Source organism: Protopterus annectens, chromosome 15.part0 (genome assembly GCF_019279795.1).
Source record: "Protopterus annectens isolate FY-2018-M chromosome 15.part0, PAN1.0, whole genome shotgun sequence".
Lineage (NCBI taxonomy): Eukaryota > Metazoa > Chordata > Ceratodontiformes > Protopteridae > Protopterus > Protopterus annectens.
The window spans coordinates 397,877,308-397,897,166 of NC_056749.1; the positions used below are offsets into that span (position 1 = coordinate 397,877,308).

At 37.2% G+C, this 19,859-nt stretch overlaps 1 protein-coding gene across 1 annotated transcript in view; it reads left to right on the forward strand.

Annotated features, from left to right (window-relative positions):
• Positions 1–19,859, forward strand: part of RPS6KA6 (ribosomal protein S6 kinase A6) — a 1,361,734-nt gene that overhangs the window by 816,518 nt on the left and 525,357 nt on the right. The window contains exons 10-11 of the mRNA XM_044057140.1: positions 14,379–14,449; positions 16,154–16,242. Coding sequence (XP_043913075.1) covers positions 14,379–14,449; positions 16,154–16,242 — 160 coding nt within the window. The remainder of the gene's footprint in view (positions 1–14,378; positions 14,450–16,153; positions 16,243–19,859) is intronic.

The following is a 19,859-nucleotide window of genomic DNA, read 5'->3' on the forward strand; positions in this document are numbered from 1 at the left end:
TCCATGAGTTATTTTTTGCATTTGAAACTTCAGCCATTTGATAGTTAGAGGTTCAGTTTTATGACGTTTTGATGAAATGTCATAAATCAATCAGTGTGTCTGTGTATGTTTACATGTATATGCACACATCATATCCATCCATCCACAGCCCCCTTTTTCCCATTATTATTATTATTTTTTTTGTATACAGTAGGTCAGGGTGTCATTTCAACAGTAACAGTCGTCTTGAGCTATAGTTTGCACTGCCAGGTGGCTAGCCCTGCCACGATAGTTCATCTACACCACACACTAGTGCGCACACACACACACACACACACCTATGGCCAGTTTAGAGTATCCAATCCACCTACTGCATGTCTTTGGAATGTGGGTAGAAACTGCAACACCCAGAGGAATCCACTGCTAACACAGAGAGGACATGCAGACTCTGCACAGAAAGCTCCCTAGCTTAGAATTGAACCAGGGAACCTCTTGCTGTGAGGCAGCAACACTGTCCACTGTGCTACTGTGCCACCCTGTATACATACATATATGTATATGTGTATTTAATATAGAACATGAGGTATTGCTTCTGTTTCCTTTCTTTACTGTTTTGCTCTTGTATAAAATCTCATTTCTTTCTTTCTGGTATTTATCATAACATTTGTTACATCATGTAGGCAGCAAATGAACAGAATAAAAACCTAACTTGGTAAATACTGTGCACAAGCCACTGGTCAGTGATAACCAAGTAGTACTGCCTGGTTAAATGAGAAGCTGAAAGTCGCACAGAAAACAAGAGAAGGCTGACTGAATAAAACTATGGACTGCAGGATGAAGCTTGTTAGCAGCTCTTAGCTAAATTTCCAGTACAGGCTGCCTTTGCTTTGATGCATGTTAGTGAATATGGAAGTAGCTTAGACATTTATAGCCTTAAAAGAACATTTAATTATGTCACAGATTCTGGCTGAAGTAGTGTTAACAATGAAATGTAAAACTAAGTTTGCGTTCACAGTCACAGGCAAATGCTTTGAGTTTGTCCACAAAGTACATTGCCAAGCAAGGGATGAATCTGTAATATCTGTTTGAAGGAATCTAAACTATTACTATGCTAAATTAGCAGTGCAAGTACATTCCAGAGGTAGGGAAGGCGTTTTCTCCACCGTGTTTTATTTATTTGCTGATAGAGATCCTGGACTAATGGCTTCCTAACGGCATGGAAGGAAAGGAACATATCCCCCTTTAGATGTAAATTATTATTTAAAAATATATTTATATGATTATTAGAAGTTGGGCAGTAATAAAAATCAGCTGGGGCACTGAAAAAAGCTAAACTGACATTCTTATTCATTTTTAATTACTTTTTTTAACCTGGGTAGTCAACTGATCACAAAAGACCAATTTTCAGTCACTGTAGCAACCAAAGGCAAATACATCAGTAAAATGGTGTAGCAACAAAATACAAATTAGCTGATCCGCTAACAGTGTTAAGGTAACACCAACAGAAACAGCAAGCCAGGAATACATGTAGCAACACAAGCTTGCAGTTATTCTCTTTAATGGGTTATTAACCTGAGGAAAATAAGTATTTCAAAAAGCAGCAGATAATCTTGTAAAATTTTGGCTAGATGTGAAGATAGATAGAGAATGAACATTTATCCTAATAAAGGCATATGAAGCCATCATTCTTTTATAGCCAGAGAAGGTCAGTAAATAAAATTGTGAACTTTCATTGTAAATGAATGGAGGCAGGAACACTGCAAATGTTTTACCTTGTCACAAACTACACTGATTGGACACAGCAGTGGCTTTAGGTCATTTTGTGCCCTAGGCAAAAGGGCTCCCTAGCGCCCCCATCCTGGTCTACATACCCCAAATAAATACTGGAAAAGCACCCCTGCTAGAGCGGCGCCCTAGGCGGCCATCTAGTTGGCCTATGCTTAAGGCCGGCTATGATTGGACATAAAGAAACCTGAGCTGGAAAATGAAATTACATCAGTAAGGATAGTGCTCATCAAGGAGTGTTAAGGTATAGCAAGTTAGAAAGCAGTGCAATCTAGTTAGGATGATGCAGGACATTAGTAGTGCAGCGAGCATGAGTGATGTAATGAAAACATTTGTTTTGGTGTTGCACTTGTGTGATTGTCCTTTAACTGTTTGTGATAATGTTGCAGTAAAAAGAGGCCACTGTCTTTCTCTTGGTAAACGTGTTGAGCAGATGTAAAGAGTACTTTAAGGGGCTGATGAATGAAAAGAATGAGAGAGAGAGAAGGTTGGCTGATGTGGGGGTAGTGAATCAGGAAGTGCAACAGATTAGCAAGGAGGAAGTAAGGACAGCTATGAAGAGGATGAAGAATGGAAATGCTGTTTGTCCAGATGGCATACCTATGAAAACATGGAGGTGTTTTAGGAGAGATGGCAGAGGGATTTTTAACCAGATTGTTTAATGAAATCTTGAAAAGTGAGGGAATGCCTGAGAACTGGAGAAGTGTTTTTGTACCAATTTTTTTTCTCCAAAACATGTTTATTGAATTATCACTTGTGACACAGGCAATTTTACAGTCATATAAAAGTGATCAAACTATATTAACATAAATATTATACTTCACATATATTGATATAGATCATATAACCTAAGCAATATTACATAAATTATTCAGTTCCTGCCTTTTTTTAAACAAGAAACATCTTTATTAAACCACCACTTACTACATAGCCAACCATACATTTATATAAATAGGTTCATAGATGTTTACTAGGCTAATGATCACAAGGGCCTTTTTAAACCTAGCCATGAACCCAAATCTCTGACAAATTCTGATACCATTCATAAGTGTAAGCATGGGTGTGGGAGATGAACCATTTACATGTTACCTGTGTCCATTAGAGACATAGGTGCCAAACCAGGGATGAATTTCCAGTTTCCCATCCAATTGTCCAAGTTTTACTTGAATTGGGTTAGGGAGGAACTCTGCTTCACGTGGATAGGGAGCCTGTTCCATAGACTGGGTAGTATCTGGGATACATACCTATCTCTCCAGCAGGACCTATTTATGTCATAGGCAAGGTTTAAGTCTTTAGAATGGGTAATGCTAGTGCTGTTTGTTTTGTGGATATGCAGGAGGTCCATCAGAGTGGGATCTGACAATGCTATGGATGTCAGGAATAGATTTCCCCTCAAAAGCCTGTAGGAGACAGAATAGAGGGATTGGACCTTGAGACGATCTGCATAGGACATTTTACTTGCACCCTGTATTCTTTTAGTGAGGAACCTCTGTGGATGTTCCACTTGTTGGATATGCCTGGTTAGGCACATACCAAAGGGAGTATTGTACTCACTGATAGGTCTCATGAATGCCGAATACAGTGGAACAGTGACTTCCCTGGACTTAGATGCCATACCTTTGTTTATAAGTTGCACAACACAGAATGATTTCCTCATCACTGTAGACACGCGATGATCAAAGGCTAGATCATTATCTGTGTGTGCCCCTAAGTCCCTGACAACTGGGTCAACTCTAAGGGGTGTGTTGTTGCTATGATAGTTACCAGGGATGGATGACTTCCCAAAGAATACTATTATGCTTTTCTTGACATTTAGTTTTAGTCCATGGCTCTGATACCAGTTGATTGTCTGTGTCAGTGTGAAATTCAATGACAGCTCCTAATTTGCAGTTATCTGCAAATTTAAGCAGCCAGAGACCACTAATATTAGCCTTGACATCTGAGAAGTATATGCCAAAAAGGAGGTGTCCAAGGACTGATCCCTGAGGGACTCCACTTCTGACTGGCCTCTTTGTAGAGATGGCCACCCTAATTCTAACTTCCTGGGTCCTGTCTGTAAGCCATTTTGCTATCCACCGGGTGACGCACAGGTTTGTACCTAACCTCTTGAGTTTGTCAACAATTCCCAAATGGGGTATTGTCAAATTCCTTGGCCAGGTCAAGGTAGGCGGTGTGAATTATTTTGCCCTCATCCATTGCTTTGGTGACTTACTCAAAGAAGACCACCAGGTTGAGTAGGCATGATCTGCCCTTGACAAAACCAAACTGGGTTGTGTCCAGTGTCTGGAGGTTTACTATATCTCTATCGATCATCTCCATGGTAATTCTTTCCATGGTTTTACACATAAGACTAGTGAGACTTAAAGGTCTGTAGTTTCCAAGGTCTGTAGATGGTCCACCTTTGTGCAGAGGGATGACTGTTGCCTTTCTCCGTTCCTGAGGCACAAAGCCTGTTTGGAGGCTACAGTTAAATAGTAATTCTAGAGGGCCTAATAGGTCATGTTTTGTGCTATTTAGAAGGCATCCTGGGATATTGTCTGGACACATCGATGCAGTATTCTTGGTCTTCGAGAGAGCATTAAGGACCTGTTCCATAGTGATAGTAGGGGGAGTTATATTTGTTGTTTCCTTAAGGAAGGTTGATGGGGAAAGAGGGGGAAGTTGGAGCTGAATTTATCAGCCAGGAGGTTTGCTATATCTTCCTGCTCAGTATAGGTGGCTCCATTAACAATAGGCTCTGTACACAATTGTGTTCCGCCTTTGAGGTTGCGGACATAGCTGAAGAATGCTTTGTGGTTGTTCTTTGCCTGGGATGCTAGACTTATCTGAAATTTGGCTTTGGTAGACTTTATTTGTCCTCTGAGTTGTTTGTTTAGTTTGATGAGAGTGCTTTTATCCTGGTGAGTGCTGCACCTCCTAATTTCTGCCATGATTTTCTGCCTCCTATTAGGCAGCCTATTGATTTTGTGATCCCACCAGGGTGGCTTGTTTTTTGATTTAGTTCTGCATTTCTTGCTGGTGGTTACAGCTGCCTCTGTGCAGGTATTAACATGCTTGTACAGGGTTTGTTTGAACAATTCTGCATAGACAGAAGTGTTCTCAAGGTTTATGGAGGCTTGAAATTTTCCCGTGCTCTGACTCAATAGCAGGAGGTTAGGCTTAGAATACTCCCTGAATATTCCAGGTTTAGCTGGGGGTCCAGCTTTTATTTTTACTTCAAAGGAGACCATTTTGTGGTCTGACCTTACTAGGGAAGGCATTACATAGGGGGTGTGCAACAGTTTCCCATATTAGTGAGAACCAGATCCAGTATGGTTGCACCACTGATTGGTGTATTGACTGGTTGGTCCAGGGAGTTTGTGTTTACAAAATCGAGGAATCTCTGTGCATGTATGTTTGCATTGCATAGGATTCCCATTTAACAGTGGTGCAATTAGTCACCCATGAATATGGTATTGGGTTGGAAAATAACCACACCGACAAAATCTTGGTTGCAAGCATTTTACATCACAAATCATACTGACACACTCCCAGTTGCAAACATTATACATCACTTATAATCTACCTAATTGTACTCACTCAAACATTACACAACTTATTTAAGTCCTGCCGCCTTTTAAACCTCATTCCTCCCTTGTATGTATTGTTCCCACAATTCCCATTTTTTCCTGTGTAGTTTGCTCCTACCCTTTTTTTAAAGATCTTAGTTCCAGTTGTTTTATCTCTCTTACTGTGTTCACTACTTCCAGTATAGTTGGTTTAGATTGATTTCTATTTCCTAGTAATTGCTTTTTTGGCAGCCACTATTAGACAGGAAGGCATTACCATGTCTCGGCAATTCCGATTCTGTATCATAGCTCAGAAAAATCATCTCCCTCGTCAGTCCAATCTGCCCACCCAGCACCTCCAATAGTGCATTCTGCAGAGAATCCTTAAAGTCCACCAATTCATTCCACTCCCAGAAAATATTTCCCCAACTATCTGCCTGAGGAAAAATTCTCTGGAGTTTACTTGGGGTGTAAAAATATCCGTGTAAACATTTCCAGGTAAAAATCCTAAATCTTATAGATTTTGTTGCATATTTGGGAGACGTACATATATCCTCCCATTGTTTTTGTGAATTGCTTATCCAATCTCTCTTCCCAATCTTTTCTAACCTCCTCTGATTGATTCCTATAGTTATCATGCAATATTTTGTATGCTGTAGTAATTATTCCTGTTTTAATGGCAGCTTCTGTTCTATTAAAAACTCTACTAGTGCTGGTCTTTCATTTAGAACACCCCTATTTCTTTCTCTTTGCCTATATTCTGATATTCCCTGATAAGGAAGGCAATCTCTAACCTGCAGTCCAAATACATTCTTGGCGTCTTCCCATTCTGTAATCTTTCCCTCTCTAGTCATTTACTCCCAATGCCTTGGTTCCTTTGCCAGTTTCTGACCTTTAAGAATAAGGGTGATGTACGGAGCTGTAGTAACTACAGAGTGATAAAATTGATCAGTCACAGCATGAAGTTATGGGAAAGAGTAGTGGAAGCTAGGTTAAGAAACGAAGTGATGATTAGTGAGCAGCAGTATGATTTCATGTTAGGAAAGAGCACTACAGATGTGATGTTTGCTCTGAGAGTGTTGATGGAGAAGTACAGAGAAGGTCTGAAGGAGTTGCATTGTGTGTTTGTGGACTTAGAGAAAACATATGACAGGGTGCCTAGGGAGGAGTTGTGGTATTGTATGAGGAAGGCAGAAGTGACAGAAGTATTTGAGTGGTGTGGGTTATGTACGAGGGTAGTGTAACAGTGGTGATGCCTGCAATAGCAGTGATGGATGCATTCAAGGTGGGATTACATCAAGGATCAGTTCTGAGCCCTTTCTTATGTGCAGTGGTGATGGACAGGTTGACAGATGAGTTCAGACAGGTGTCCCCGTGAACTATGATGTTTGTGGATGACGTGATCTGTAGTGAGAGTAGGGAACAGGTTGAGGACACACTGAAGAGGTGTTCTCTAGAGTGGAGAAGAATGAAGGTTAGAAGGTTAGCAGGACTAAGATGGAATATGTGTTTGAATTAGAGGGAGGATAGAGGAATGATGAGGATACAGGGAGTAGACTTGGTGAAGGTGGATGAGTTTAAATACTTGGGATCAGCAGTTCGGAGTAATGGTGAGTGTGGACGAGAGGTGAAGAAGAAAGTACAGGCAGGGTGGAGTGGGTGGAGAAGAGTGTCAGGAGTGATTTGTGACAGACTGGTACCAGTAAGAGTGAAAGAGAAGGTCTACGAGAGGGTAGTGAGACCAGCTATGGTATATGGGTTGGAGACAGTGACAATGAAGAAAAGACAGCAGTGAGAGGTGGAGGTGGAGGTGGCAGAGTTGAAGATGTTAAGATTTGCATTGGGTGTGATGAGGTTGGGCAGGATTAGGAATCCCTATATTAGAGGCTCAGCTCAGGTTGGATGGTTTGGAGACAAAGCCAGAGAGGCGAGATTGTGTTGGTTTGGACATGTGCTGAGGAGGGATGCTGGGTATATTTGTAAAAGGATGCCAAGGATGGAGCTGTCAGGTAAGAGGAAAAGAGGAAAGGCCTAAGGTAAGGTTTATGATGTGGTGAGAGAGGACATGCAGGGGGTAGTTTGACAGAGCAAGATGCAAAGGACCGGAAGGAATGGAAACAGATTATCTGCTGTTATGACCCCTAATGGGCATAGTTGAAAGTAGTACTAGTAGTCTTTCTCTTGGTAAACTGCCGTCGTTCCATTGTGTTGTTCCGTGTTACTCAGTATAACTCTGTATTGTAATTATCAGGAAAACATTGGTGCAACCAAGTCTTGAAGTAGAAGGTTTGCTGTACTGCACAGGTTTGTTAGTTGTGAATGTAGAAAATAACTGCAGAAGTACTTATTGAAATTCACTTGAAGAAAATTAAGTTGCGGTGAGGTTATCTGTGCCTGAAAGGCCATGAACTTTATGCATTCTGCAACAAGCTTCAGCAGTGCTGGTAAAACTGTGACAGCAGATACAGTGTCACATGTGAAGGAGACCAGAATTGGGTTGTACAGCAAGGCTTTGTCTTTCTATCAGAAATGGTGGCTACATTACACAGAAACAGTTTTCACTCTCATTTTCTTTGATGCTATTGAACAAATTTCACAAAAGTAACATTATTGCCTCTCTCCTGAACCTGCTGACAACTGAGTACACTTTGACCCCCTTCATCCATTATCCTGTACAGGTGATAAAGGACTTCAATGGCATACCATCTCAATGGAGTTTTTAATTTCAGAAGAGGGATTGATTTGTTTCCCCTTTGCTGTACCTACTTAGTTACTCTTCTGCCCTTCCACGTACTTGGTCTGACCTGTTTTATATGCATGCCGCAAGGATTGTTATGGACTTAATTACTTTCTCCATCTGCAGCAGCCCCACAGATCAAAACAGTGCTCAAAAGTACTCTTACCTTCCACCCGGAGAAATGAAGGTCCTTAGCCCTTCTCTCCTGCTCCTAGTCTGGCATAAATACTGTGGAGCACAAGATGTAGATATTTTAGTCATCACTCCTCTATATGCATCCCCCATTTTGTACTCCTCAAATTTCAGTCAGTTAAAACTCCCTACTCTGGCACAGGACTTCAGCCCCACTTAACGTAAATACAAAAAATCTACAGGCACCACATATACTAAAAAATAAAATGTGAAATTCCTCAAAAACAGCTACAGCAGCATACAGTAATGCACTCAAAACTAACTGTATTGTTACAAAATGGCAGAAAGATCAGCTTCTCAAAGCATACTAAAATTAAGTTTATAATTAGTTAAAAAATGTCAACTAATTAAAAGAATAAGTTGAAAAAAAATGCCCCTTAGTTACCCAATATGAAATTGTCTTTACTAGCAGATCAGACCTGAAATTAAAACTGCCAATAAGACATCCCAGTCGTAAAAAATATGCAAGCAACATCCTCATTTGCTGTGTTCTACTGAAATGAATGTGAAGCAGTAATTCATCTTATGAAAAAAGTGAGGGAGGGTGGATTGATGAATACCTGGCAGTCTGGTTTGTGTGAAATGTAAACTATTTGGTACCATTGGTGAACTCAATTTCATGATTTCTGGCTTTACCACTGACCATAAACACTGCACCCCAAAAATCAATGAGAAGCTATTAAGACAGGCATTAGTCAGGAAGGAATAAACGTTAACATGTATATAATGAAAGTTTTTCCTGTTTACCCACTAAGGTCAGTGTTTTTGGCTTGTAACAGCTTGGTAGCATTTCTAGCTGATAAAGATAATGCCCTACCTTTTAGGTTCTCTTATTTAGAAAGAGTGATGCATGATATTTTTGTAATCTAGAGATTGTGGATGCATGTTAAGAATTTCCTCTATCTGGAAGTTAAAATGAAGAAATGCTTCTTTGTCAAAACTTTTTTCACCATCCAAAGTGAGTAACTGTAAAGGACTTTGATTTGGGTAGCTTTTATCAGCAGATTTTTTTTCTTTGATATCACACCAAATTTGCCTTTTTGGTGTATATACACTTTGGTGACCTGAGGGAAAGAGAGTTTCTTAGTTAAAATGTTAACATGTATTGTGCAGTTTGTATTTAGACCTAAAATGGATAAATATGAAGAACTTAAAGGAATGTATTTACTAAAGTAAAAGATGGAGCTGTCCTTTACAAGACCCTGGATTTGATTGCAGATTGCATTACATTTGGTTTCGGAACACAACCAATTTTTTAATAGCCTTTTTCATTGTTTTGTTCTGAAATTGTATTAAAATTTCTTTGATTGAATGAAAACACTTGGGAAGAATAAGGTCTTATAAAAAGTCAGTCGTAGTTTTGTGAACTACCAAAGTTTAGGCTTGTTGAAATTGGAAAAGATCTGCTATTAAAAGACTCCTAATGAAAGTGTCCTAGATGAGAAGGGGAGATGATGTTTTCCCCAGATTATATGTGATGATATATATATCTGTGCATTTGTTGAGGGCATGTGAAGAGATGTGACAGAATGGTGCTGGTTGGCCCTCAAGTTAATCAGACACTTGAACTGAGAGAGAAGTACTATTTATTTTACATATTTGTAAATATTATATTATTCTGCTGTCAAAACAAGACACTTTTTCCCCTAAAATACTAGGCTGTTGTTAAAACAGAAGGCAAAATAACTATTTGGTGGTGCAAACAGTTTTCAAGTATGAAAATAACATCTAAACTCCACAGTCTTGCATACCAATTTAGATTTCTTCCCAAAAAATAATAGGCAGCTTCCTCCTGACTGGATTCTCAGCATTTTATATTCATATTGTTTTGTTTCAGGCATCTTCTGGTTATCTCTTCTTTGATCTACAAGGTGATAATTTTCATTTTTTTATGAGTTAAACTAAGTGGATAGTTGCTAGTTACAGGCACTACTTAAAGGAACCTCTCTCCCTTGTATATGTGTGTGTGTGTGTGTATATATATATATATATATATCTATATATATATATATATATACACACACACACACACATATATATATATATATATATATATATATATATATATATATATATATACACACACACACACACACACACATATATATATATATATATATATATACATATAATGGGTGTGTGTGTGTGTGTGTAGAGAGAGAGAGAGGTAACTGCCTTTTCTTAAAGAAAACAAGATTTTTTTAGCTGAGTTTGCAGTGTTATTTACAAGACATCAGTTTTGACGCATCCTAGGATGACATCCACCACTTTATGCTACATACATATGTGTGTACTTGTGTGTGTGGGTGTATGTGTGCACACATGTGGGTGCATACACATTTTCTTTACAGGGGTAACAGAGGAGCACTGTTTGGTTAAGTGATTTGCTCATAGTGACACAGTAGCTAAATGGAGGTTGAGAGAATTGATCCCTGGGCTGTAAGATGAAGCACATTAGCAGCTCACTGCCTTACACTTCTGTATTAAACTGGTGGAAGTGCACATTTTATTTCACAGTGCCACTCTGTCTAAATACTTGACTTACATTTGTTATTGCAGCCCTTATTGTCTGCATAGAACCTTCATCAGCTATTATTAAAACTTTCCATAGGTTCATAGGTTCATAGGTTCATACTAGGCTATCTGCCCTGGGGCAATTACAAGCCTAGCCCGATTCTGTATAGGTTCATAGGTTCATAGGTTCATACTCCATGAGGAGGTTACTTTTCTTTTGATGAGAAGGGTACCTGGTTTTAAGAATAATATGCTTTGTATTCTATATTAATGGAAATGTTAATGATTTTGGGAAGTGACTGTGGTCTTGGGTAATGAATGCTATTTATCGTAACCTGTTCTTATAGCAGAATATAACTATTGTGTACAATCTTCCTCCTGCTTCTAGAGTATTAACAGCTGCTAACATAATCCTAATACTTTTTGAATTCTTTTTTTCTGTCCTTAATGCTGTATTCAATAAGATACATGTAGCATGACTTTCAGTATGTCCCAGAACAATGAAAGATGAACAGCTACTGTTACATAGTCTAGGCAAAGTAACTAAATTACCCAGTCTGCAGGTTGGCATTTTAAATGGAATACACTGAACTTGTAATGTCTTCATGAAAATTCCCCCACCGAGATTCGTTGTTAGGCAAAGAGAGGAATGGTAATAAAGACATTGGGAGAGTGGCACTGCCATATTAGTAGAGAATTTCTTACATAGTGAGGATAAGAATAATTAATGTGCTGGTATATTGTGAGGAAAACCTTGCAACAGGTCTTCTACAGCATTGTTTTCTTAACTTCACTGGAAAAATATTGTATATTGTAATTTATTTAAAGACACTATCGAGTAAGAGTATATTGTAGTCTGCTGCCAGACTGCAGCATGTGGATCATTTACATCTTTCTTAACTTGAAGAGCAGTTATGGCCAGAGATAAATATATGGAGACTACAGTACATCTGAAAGCAGCGTATTTGCCTTTTCCAGCACTCCATCTTCATGTAGTCATTGATTTGTTGATTAGATATTTCCTTTTAAGGAATGACGTATGTAATATACTTGGTTGCTAGTATTCTAATTCTTTTGTGCACCTTTGTTGCAAGCAGATAACATTCGAGCATAATAAGGCATTATAGCCGATTAACTTCTTGTTCTTTAGTTGACATGAGAACCCATTTGTATGTGAAGAAATGGAGGAAAAAAACTGAAAATGAGGGCTGTGTTTATTCAGCCAAAAGGGGAATTATAACAGTACAGTTTCACCCATGTTAGAGTAACATTTTATAACAGTACAGTGCATCACTTTCGATTTTCTGCATTCCCTTTTCCTGAGATTGAGGAAAACATCTATCAAATCTGCTCCAACAAAAGCAGTGAGCTATGTAAGGGCAAAGGAAATATTACAAAACTCAAAAAGGTAAGTTCTAAAATGAGAACCACAGTAAGCCTGAGAAAATAATAGGTTCATTTCAAACAAAATGATTTTTATAGCAGCATTTTGACCTCCCTGAAGTCATAAAAGATGTATTTGAAATAAATAAGAACAAATGGTAAAACTGCTAATTCAATCCACAAGTTGAGCAACTGAGTCTTAGGTCCTGCTATATACAGTGAATAAAATCTAATAACCTATATGTCTAAAAAAACTGACATTGTCCTGTTGTACTAGCACTTTTCATGTATTGTGATCCTGCATTGTTCTTTAGCAGTGGCCCTATAAATATTGGTGTTCATGAAATGCATTTGTGGACTTGCTGATCTAAAAATGTTGAGTGCTTTATTTTGTAATTGTCCAATACCAAAGTGATGTATTGGACAACCAGAATGGTTAAAATAAGGATACAGGATTTAGCAACATTTTTGTTAAGAACCCAGATATTTTGATTACTTTGCATGCTTCAGAATATCACAGTTGTAATACATATTTTTTTAAATTGTGCATTGTGCTAGCCTCTTCATTAAAAAGATGGAGGTGTAAAAATAAAATTAATTAAATTAGACGCCAAGATGATATTTCAACGTTAAACCATTATACCCAAAAGTTAAATTCAGTTATCAGGACTGTGCAGTGCTGCAGCGGTAACGTTGTTGCCTCACAGCAAGAGGTTCTCCGGTTTGATCCTCTTCTGAGGTGCCTTCTGTGCAGAGTCTGCATGTCCTCCCTTGCGTTTGTGTAGGTTTCCTCCGGGTGCTCAGATTTCCTCCCGTGTTACAAAGACATGCGTCTGGAGTGTTTTTCCCCAGGACTCCACTGAAAATTGGCTTCATCAGAAGTCTGACTTTCCCAGTAAACAAATGTTAAATAAATAAATAAAATAATTAACACTTTTTGATAAACTAATGCTACTTTGTTGCAGGTTCATTTTATTTATATTTTGGATTGTGTATTTTTGTTGCACAGGTGCTTTTCTAACAGTAAATGGAAGAATTTTTGTATTTGCCTTTCTGTTTTTAAATTAGCAGGGTGTATTCACTGTACATTATTAGTAGTGAGATTGTTTAATTATGGGCTTAATTGTTTACACGTGTGTATTTGAGTGAAAAAGCTTCATCTTATTTTAATTCATTACTCCATAGAAGGCACTAGTGCTGAGGTATTATTTTTACTCTGAATCATTAAATGTAAATACATTTTTGAGATGTGCATTTAATTAGCAGTTTGGTTGCTGATGGAGAAAAAGTTTAGCTTATATAGTTTTTTTTTTTTTTTTTGTTATGAAGACTACTACAGTAGTTGTTGGGGTCTGTCTCAAGAGACAGCAGCAACTTGCATTGTGGTTGATGAGTGAAATGTAACGCAGAAAGTGTGATATTACCCCGTCTACAGGATGCTATTTGCTTATAGGACAACCCTAAAGAGGACAAAGGGTTGTACTGGGAAGCAGGAACATGCCCAAGCTGAATATTGCTTTACAGTGTGAAAAAGACATGGACAAGATGTAACATGCTTTTTAGCTACTGGAAGGCGCACATTGCTGAGTTAATAAGTACTGACAAGAATGGTAGTGGTAACGCGACAAGAATGGTAGCAGTAACGCTATTAAGGCTGAATGTACTGGTTGAGTGAGGCAGAGAGGCACAATGCTAAACGGGTTCATTGTTCCTCAGGACACAGAAAGGAAAATATAGGTCAAGACTAGGATCAACTAACGTGTAAGTTAGGCACAGTGCTTGAAAAGCCACAACAGATCTTCTTTAACCTGTTGGCTTCTTTATATGTTCTTGGCTAACTTCAATGAAACTAATCATATTTTTTACATTTTTTACTTGGTTAAACAGTAATCATGCTGTCTTTGCTTTTTATACACCAGTGGAAAGATTTACATACATCATTAAAGCTGATGTTTACTCATGGGAAAAGCAGTTTACACCAATAAGATGCTTTAGAATTCAAGGGCATTGTGTACTCCTCAATACTGAACCCATCTGCAAAACAAATAGTTGTTCTGTGGTTTGTCATCAATTTGCTGTAATTTTAGAGAAAACTCATATTATTGTTGTTATGTAATTATAGCTAGACTGTGGGATGAAATCTGTTGAAAGTCTAGAGGATGACACAAATTGTGTAAACCCAATTAGAAAATGTAGCTCAAATCTAATATTGCATCTGTTTCATTTTTTTTAATTTGTAGTTCGAAATGCTCACCGGTACTCTGCCTTTTCAAGGAAAAGATAGGAATGAAACAATGAATATGATACTGAAGTAAGTTTTTGGGATTTATTTACTTGATGAGTAACCTTGTAGTGCTTTTTAATCAGTTGGATAAATTACTTTGATCCTTGGATTTAACTTGGAGCACTTGTTTAATCTCCTTGGCTGACTGATGCTGTTTTCAGCTGGTCTTAAGAACAAATGTCAAAAATGCACAGTGAAACAGAATTTATGTTGCAAGAATTTTTGTTTCATTTGCTCTGACCCATGTTCTTAGAGCATGGTTGAACGTGTCTATATTAGATCACTGAGCTCTTAAAAAAGCGAATGGTAATTAATCGACCCTATGTAAGCGAAAGCTTACAATTTCGAACTGTCAGAACAGCGATTTTTTTTCCTAGGGAAAAAAATTGCTGTTCCAACAACAACACAAAAATAAAAAACATACTTTAAACATTACATTAAGTGGGGGGCTTCACCCCTCCCACATACCCCCTACTTAAATATACCAACTCCAAGACCGCACTACAGTGCCGAAAACGGCAAAGTAACGAAGCGGCCAATCAAATTCTTTCCCAGGGAAAGAATTTGCTTAAAAGTCGCTTCGATATTTTGCCATTTCAGGCTTTTGAATTCGACCAAGACGCATTCGAAAGAATGCGTCTTGGGTCTTCTAATAGGGAACCAGTTGAACAAACCATTAAATATTTTTAAAGAAGGTACACTGGATTAGTTGCTCTTAGTCTATCACCTTCTAACGTAATAATAGATAAAACTGCACTAGCATGAAGAAAAGTACATTATTTAAAAAAGACAATACTTCACTGTTCAAATTATAAAGTTAATAGAATCACAAATTCAGTAGCAGTCTCTGTTATAAATTTGGATAACTGTGTACAGCTACATACAACATATGCCTAGTATTAGGCTGTCAGACTGAATTCAAACAAGTAGGTGAGCTTTGTAAAAAAAAAAAAAAATTTAAATTCTAAAATATAGTTACAGTTCATCTTTGAAGTGGCTCACACTTCAACTTGTTTTGCTGATTATAGCTATAATGGCCAGTCTTTTGTGAGAACTTACTGAGGAACATCAAATATACTGAAATAACTACTGAACAGAGCCGCTGCTGACACCAATTTTCATCATACATTTATTTTCATTGAAAAAAATACCCTTAAAATCCTTAAGAGAAGATGAGACATGAAACAGCTGCCAAAGATTACAGTAATTATTTGTTTGTCGTCATTCAGGTGAAGTTTTTTGAAAGTTGTTATTGAAGTCTGTTATATAGCTATTTACCTACAGTGGCTGGCCATACACATTTATATTTTTTGCAATAGTAGCGTATATATTGTAAAAAATAGATTCCCAACTGCATGTAGAATAATTTTCTCACAAATTTATTTAATAAATTCGTGAGAAAATTATCCTACATGCAGTTGGGAATCTATTTTTATTTTATTTAGCTTATATATTGTGTTATGTTATGTTTATCAGTCATATATTCTTTGAATTCTGATAGATGATGGAGTCAAATGAACAATTTCTCTTAATGGTAATTATGTTATGAATTAAAAATCTGAGTTTAACACAGTAAATTCTGACTTGCAACATTGACATATTTGTTAAAATAAGTAGTCAAGTCGGTTTTGAGTCAGTATGAGAGATTTGGCAAGTAAATATCCTCTGGTTGATTTATTACTTGTTTCTTTGTTAGACAATGATGCAATATAAATTCCTTTCTGCCTTTAGAGCAAAACTTGGCATGCCACAATTTCTTAGTCCTGAAGCACAAAGCCTTCTTAGAATGTTGTTTAAACGAAACCCTGCAAATAGATTAGGTAAGTCATTGCTTTTGTTCACATTTTAATACTTGTTTGAATTTGTAAAGTTTCTTTCAAGAATAGTTAACCAATTATAGTAGCTCATTTTTGGAGGTGTGCTCTTTATATACAATTGCTGTTTGTGTACTAATATAAGCTCTGGAGATGAGGGTAAATCGCATTGTGCAGCATTTTTGTTCTCTGTTTGCTGGACACAGTTATCATCCTATTTTTTTTAAGTCTGCAAAATGGTTTGAGACATTTTTGAGTGTCATAAATTATTTTTTAAAGTATTTTTTTTACTTGTCGCTGTGTATTTGTTTTCATTTTTTGTCTTTTATTAATTTATTTTCTGCAACTTAACAGACTTGCAGTTATCAGAGTAGTGTTTATTCATTACCTGAAATGGATATGAGCAAATTAATAATGTTTAAAATAACATGCCTATGGAATGTAAGGATTGTTTCAAGTGTGTGATAACATAATTCTGCAAATAATTTTGTTGAAGGCTTGCAGAAAATGTTTGTGTGTTTTATGTTTTGCAAGTAACATTAAAAGATGATTTTTGGGAGTGTGGCATAAATCTGAGGACCATTTGTGTGACTGCCACATTAAATGACAAAACCCAGTTCGATATTTTGTAGTTTTTTTAGTTTCAGTTTTGTATGTCATATTATCTCTTACAGGGTGGTCTGTGGGTTGAAGAAAGAGTTAACAGGAAAAAGAAGTAATAGAATATGTTTATGCATTATGATAAATAGTGAAATTTGTAATAACTGTTTATGGTCTGAATGTGAACAGTTAACTACTGTGGCAGTTTAGCCTAACCGAAAGCTTTGCATAATTTAAAGGAGGGTGAGGTTAGTGCTGGGAGAAAAAGAAAAGGGAGGACATATTTCCATTTTTAAGGGTTAAGATTTGAGCTAATGGTGGAGAAAAGTTAACAAAAAGTAATTTGTAAGTTAACAGTCAAATTCAACCATGATGTGTTTGGGGTTTAAGAATGTATGGCTCTGGACAGGGTATATCAGTTATGTTCGTATGTAGGAAGCAGTTGTCTGCCATAGTGTTTTTTTTTTTTTTTTTTACATTGATTAGTTGTAATGTGGATATGCTCACACTGGAAGAAAGTATAATTAAGTAGTAGTCCACGAGTGGGTGTGAGCATCACAAGATTTACCCATGGTTGGTGTAGTATGATGACAAGGACAAAGCCTGAGTGATTAAACAAAGCCAGCGATGGGTGTATCCCGACATACTCACACCTAGGAGGGGATTATTGCTGTTGCAGAATGGCATTAAGAAATTACTTATCTTTTTTAATAATCTTGTATAATGCACACTATCCGTTTCCTGGTCCTGCTACTATTGTCATACCCCTCAACTTTTTAGTACAAGAACTCTAGACTAAGCCTAAAATAATGGGCGGGGAGCAAATTTTAAATATCGCTGTTATAAATTTAGAAAGTTTTTAGAACAACAGGATTTGTGTTGGTATGCATTTTCTGAAGGATATAAAGCCTGAAACTCAAATGCATCTCTGTATTTTGTAACTTTAATTTTATGAAGAACAGATCGAAAATATCAAGCAAAAATGTGAGCATTCTGTGAAAATCTGGACAGTTGAAAGGCATGACTGATGTGTACCTGTGCATGTTTACCTACATCTGTACATTTGCACAGCACATAAGTTCAGCTTAAGAGAAGGTGGAGTGAAGGGAGTTGATTGTCTCTTACTGTCTCATTGTTCCCCCTCCTTAAGAAACAATCCCTTAAATAGTCTTGGTACTGTAAAGCTCTAATGCCTGGCAATATTGACTGACAAAACTTGTCAGTGATCTACCAGAAAATCAACATTTTTACATGCGACTAGGCAACAATATGAGGAAAACCGGGGACATTCTGTGAAAGTTTGGGCAGTTTATGAGTTATGATTATGGCAATAAAATTGATCATATTGCAGGTAATCATAAACATGTACTGCCCAGGCTTTTGCAGAATGTTTCTTGTATTTCTCTTATTTTTGCTCTGTCCAATACATGAACTAAACTAGTATATTCTGTTTGAAATCTAGCCGCTCAAGAAAACTTGTGCCGCTGGACTTCTTTCTTTTGGGATATGCTTGATTAACAATGGGCATACCGTTTGGGTGTGCACTCAGCATGCATTCTTTTGAATACTAATGGACATTGATTGTATAATCAGTAGTAGTAGTAGTAATAGTACAAATTCTAGCTGTGATATTACCACAGCACTGTTATGCTGTCTGTCAGCACATGTAACCATTTAAATAGATTGAATAGTTGACTGGTATGGATGTGTTTGTCAAACACAGAGGACAGAACATCTTCGTGACTAAATATTAGCTCATAATCGGATCATTAGCTAAAACATTTGAAGCTCACTGCAGTTCGAATATAGCAGAACATCTTCGTGACTAATTATTAGCTCATAGTCGGATCATTAGCTAAAACATTTGAAGCTCACTGCAATTTGAATATAGCAGAACATCTCCGTGACTAAATATTAGCTCATAGTCTGATCATTAGCTAAAACATTTGAAGCTCACTGCAGTTCGAATATAGCAGAACATCTTCGTGACTAAATATTACCTCATAGTCGGATCATTAACTAAAATATTTGAAGCTCACTGCAGTTCGAATATAGCAGAACATCTTCGTGACTAAATATTAGCTCATAGTCGGATCATTAGCTAAAACATTTGAAGCTCACTGCAGTTCGAATATAGCAGAACATCTTTGTGACTAAATATTAGTGCATAGTCGGATCATTAGCTAAAACATTTGAAGCTCACTGCAGTTCAAATATAGCAGAACATCTTCGTGACTAAATATTACCTCATAGTCGGATCATTAGCTAAAACATTTGAAGCTCACTGCAGTTCAAATATAGCAGACCATCTTCTTGACTAAATATTAGCTCATAGTCGGATCATTAGCTAAAACATTTGAAGCTCACTGCAGTTCGAATATAGCAGAACATCTTCGTGACTAAATATTACCTCATAGTCGGATCATTAGCTAAAACATTTGAAGCTCACTGCAGTTCGAATGTAGCAGAACATCTTCGTGACTAAATATTAGCTCATAGTCGGATCATTAGATAAAACATTTGAAGCTCACTGCAGTTCGAATATAGCAGAACATCTTTGTGACTAAATATTAGCGCATAGTCGGATCATTAACTAAAACATTTGAAGCTCACTGCAGTTCAAATATAGCAGAACATCTTCGTGACTAAATATTAGCTCATAGTCGGATCATTAGCTAAAACATTTGAAGCTCACTGCAGTTCGAATATAGCAGAATTGATTGGTCAGCCAGTCTAGCAAAACTTAATGTACAAGAACATGTTCAAAGTGTAAATCTTAGTTCACAAAATACTGTTTGTCACTTGGTGGTAAGATGTATTAAAATAGATGTAACATTTGTGCAGAGAACTGCTTTTTCATGTGGGTTTCTACTGACTATGTAGTGGGACAATGTCAACTCTATGCAGAGTGTACTGTGATTTGAGCAAGCAGGAGGCAGAATTTTTTAAAAGGGGTAAAAGTAGAGTGTTACTGGACCGTATGGTACACCTGTATTTGACAGATACAGCTGAAGAGAAGATTT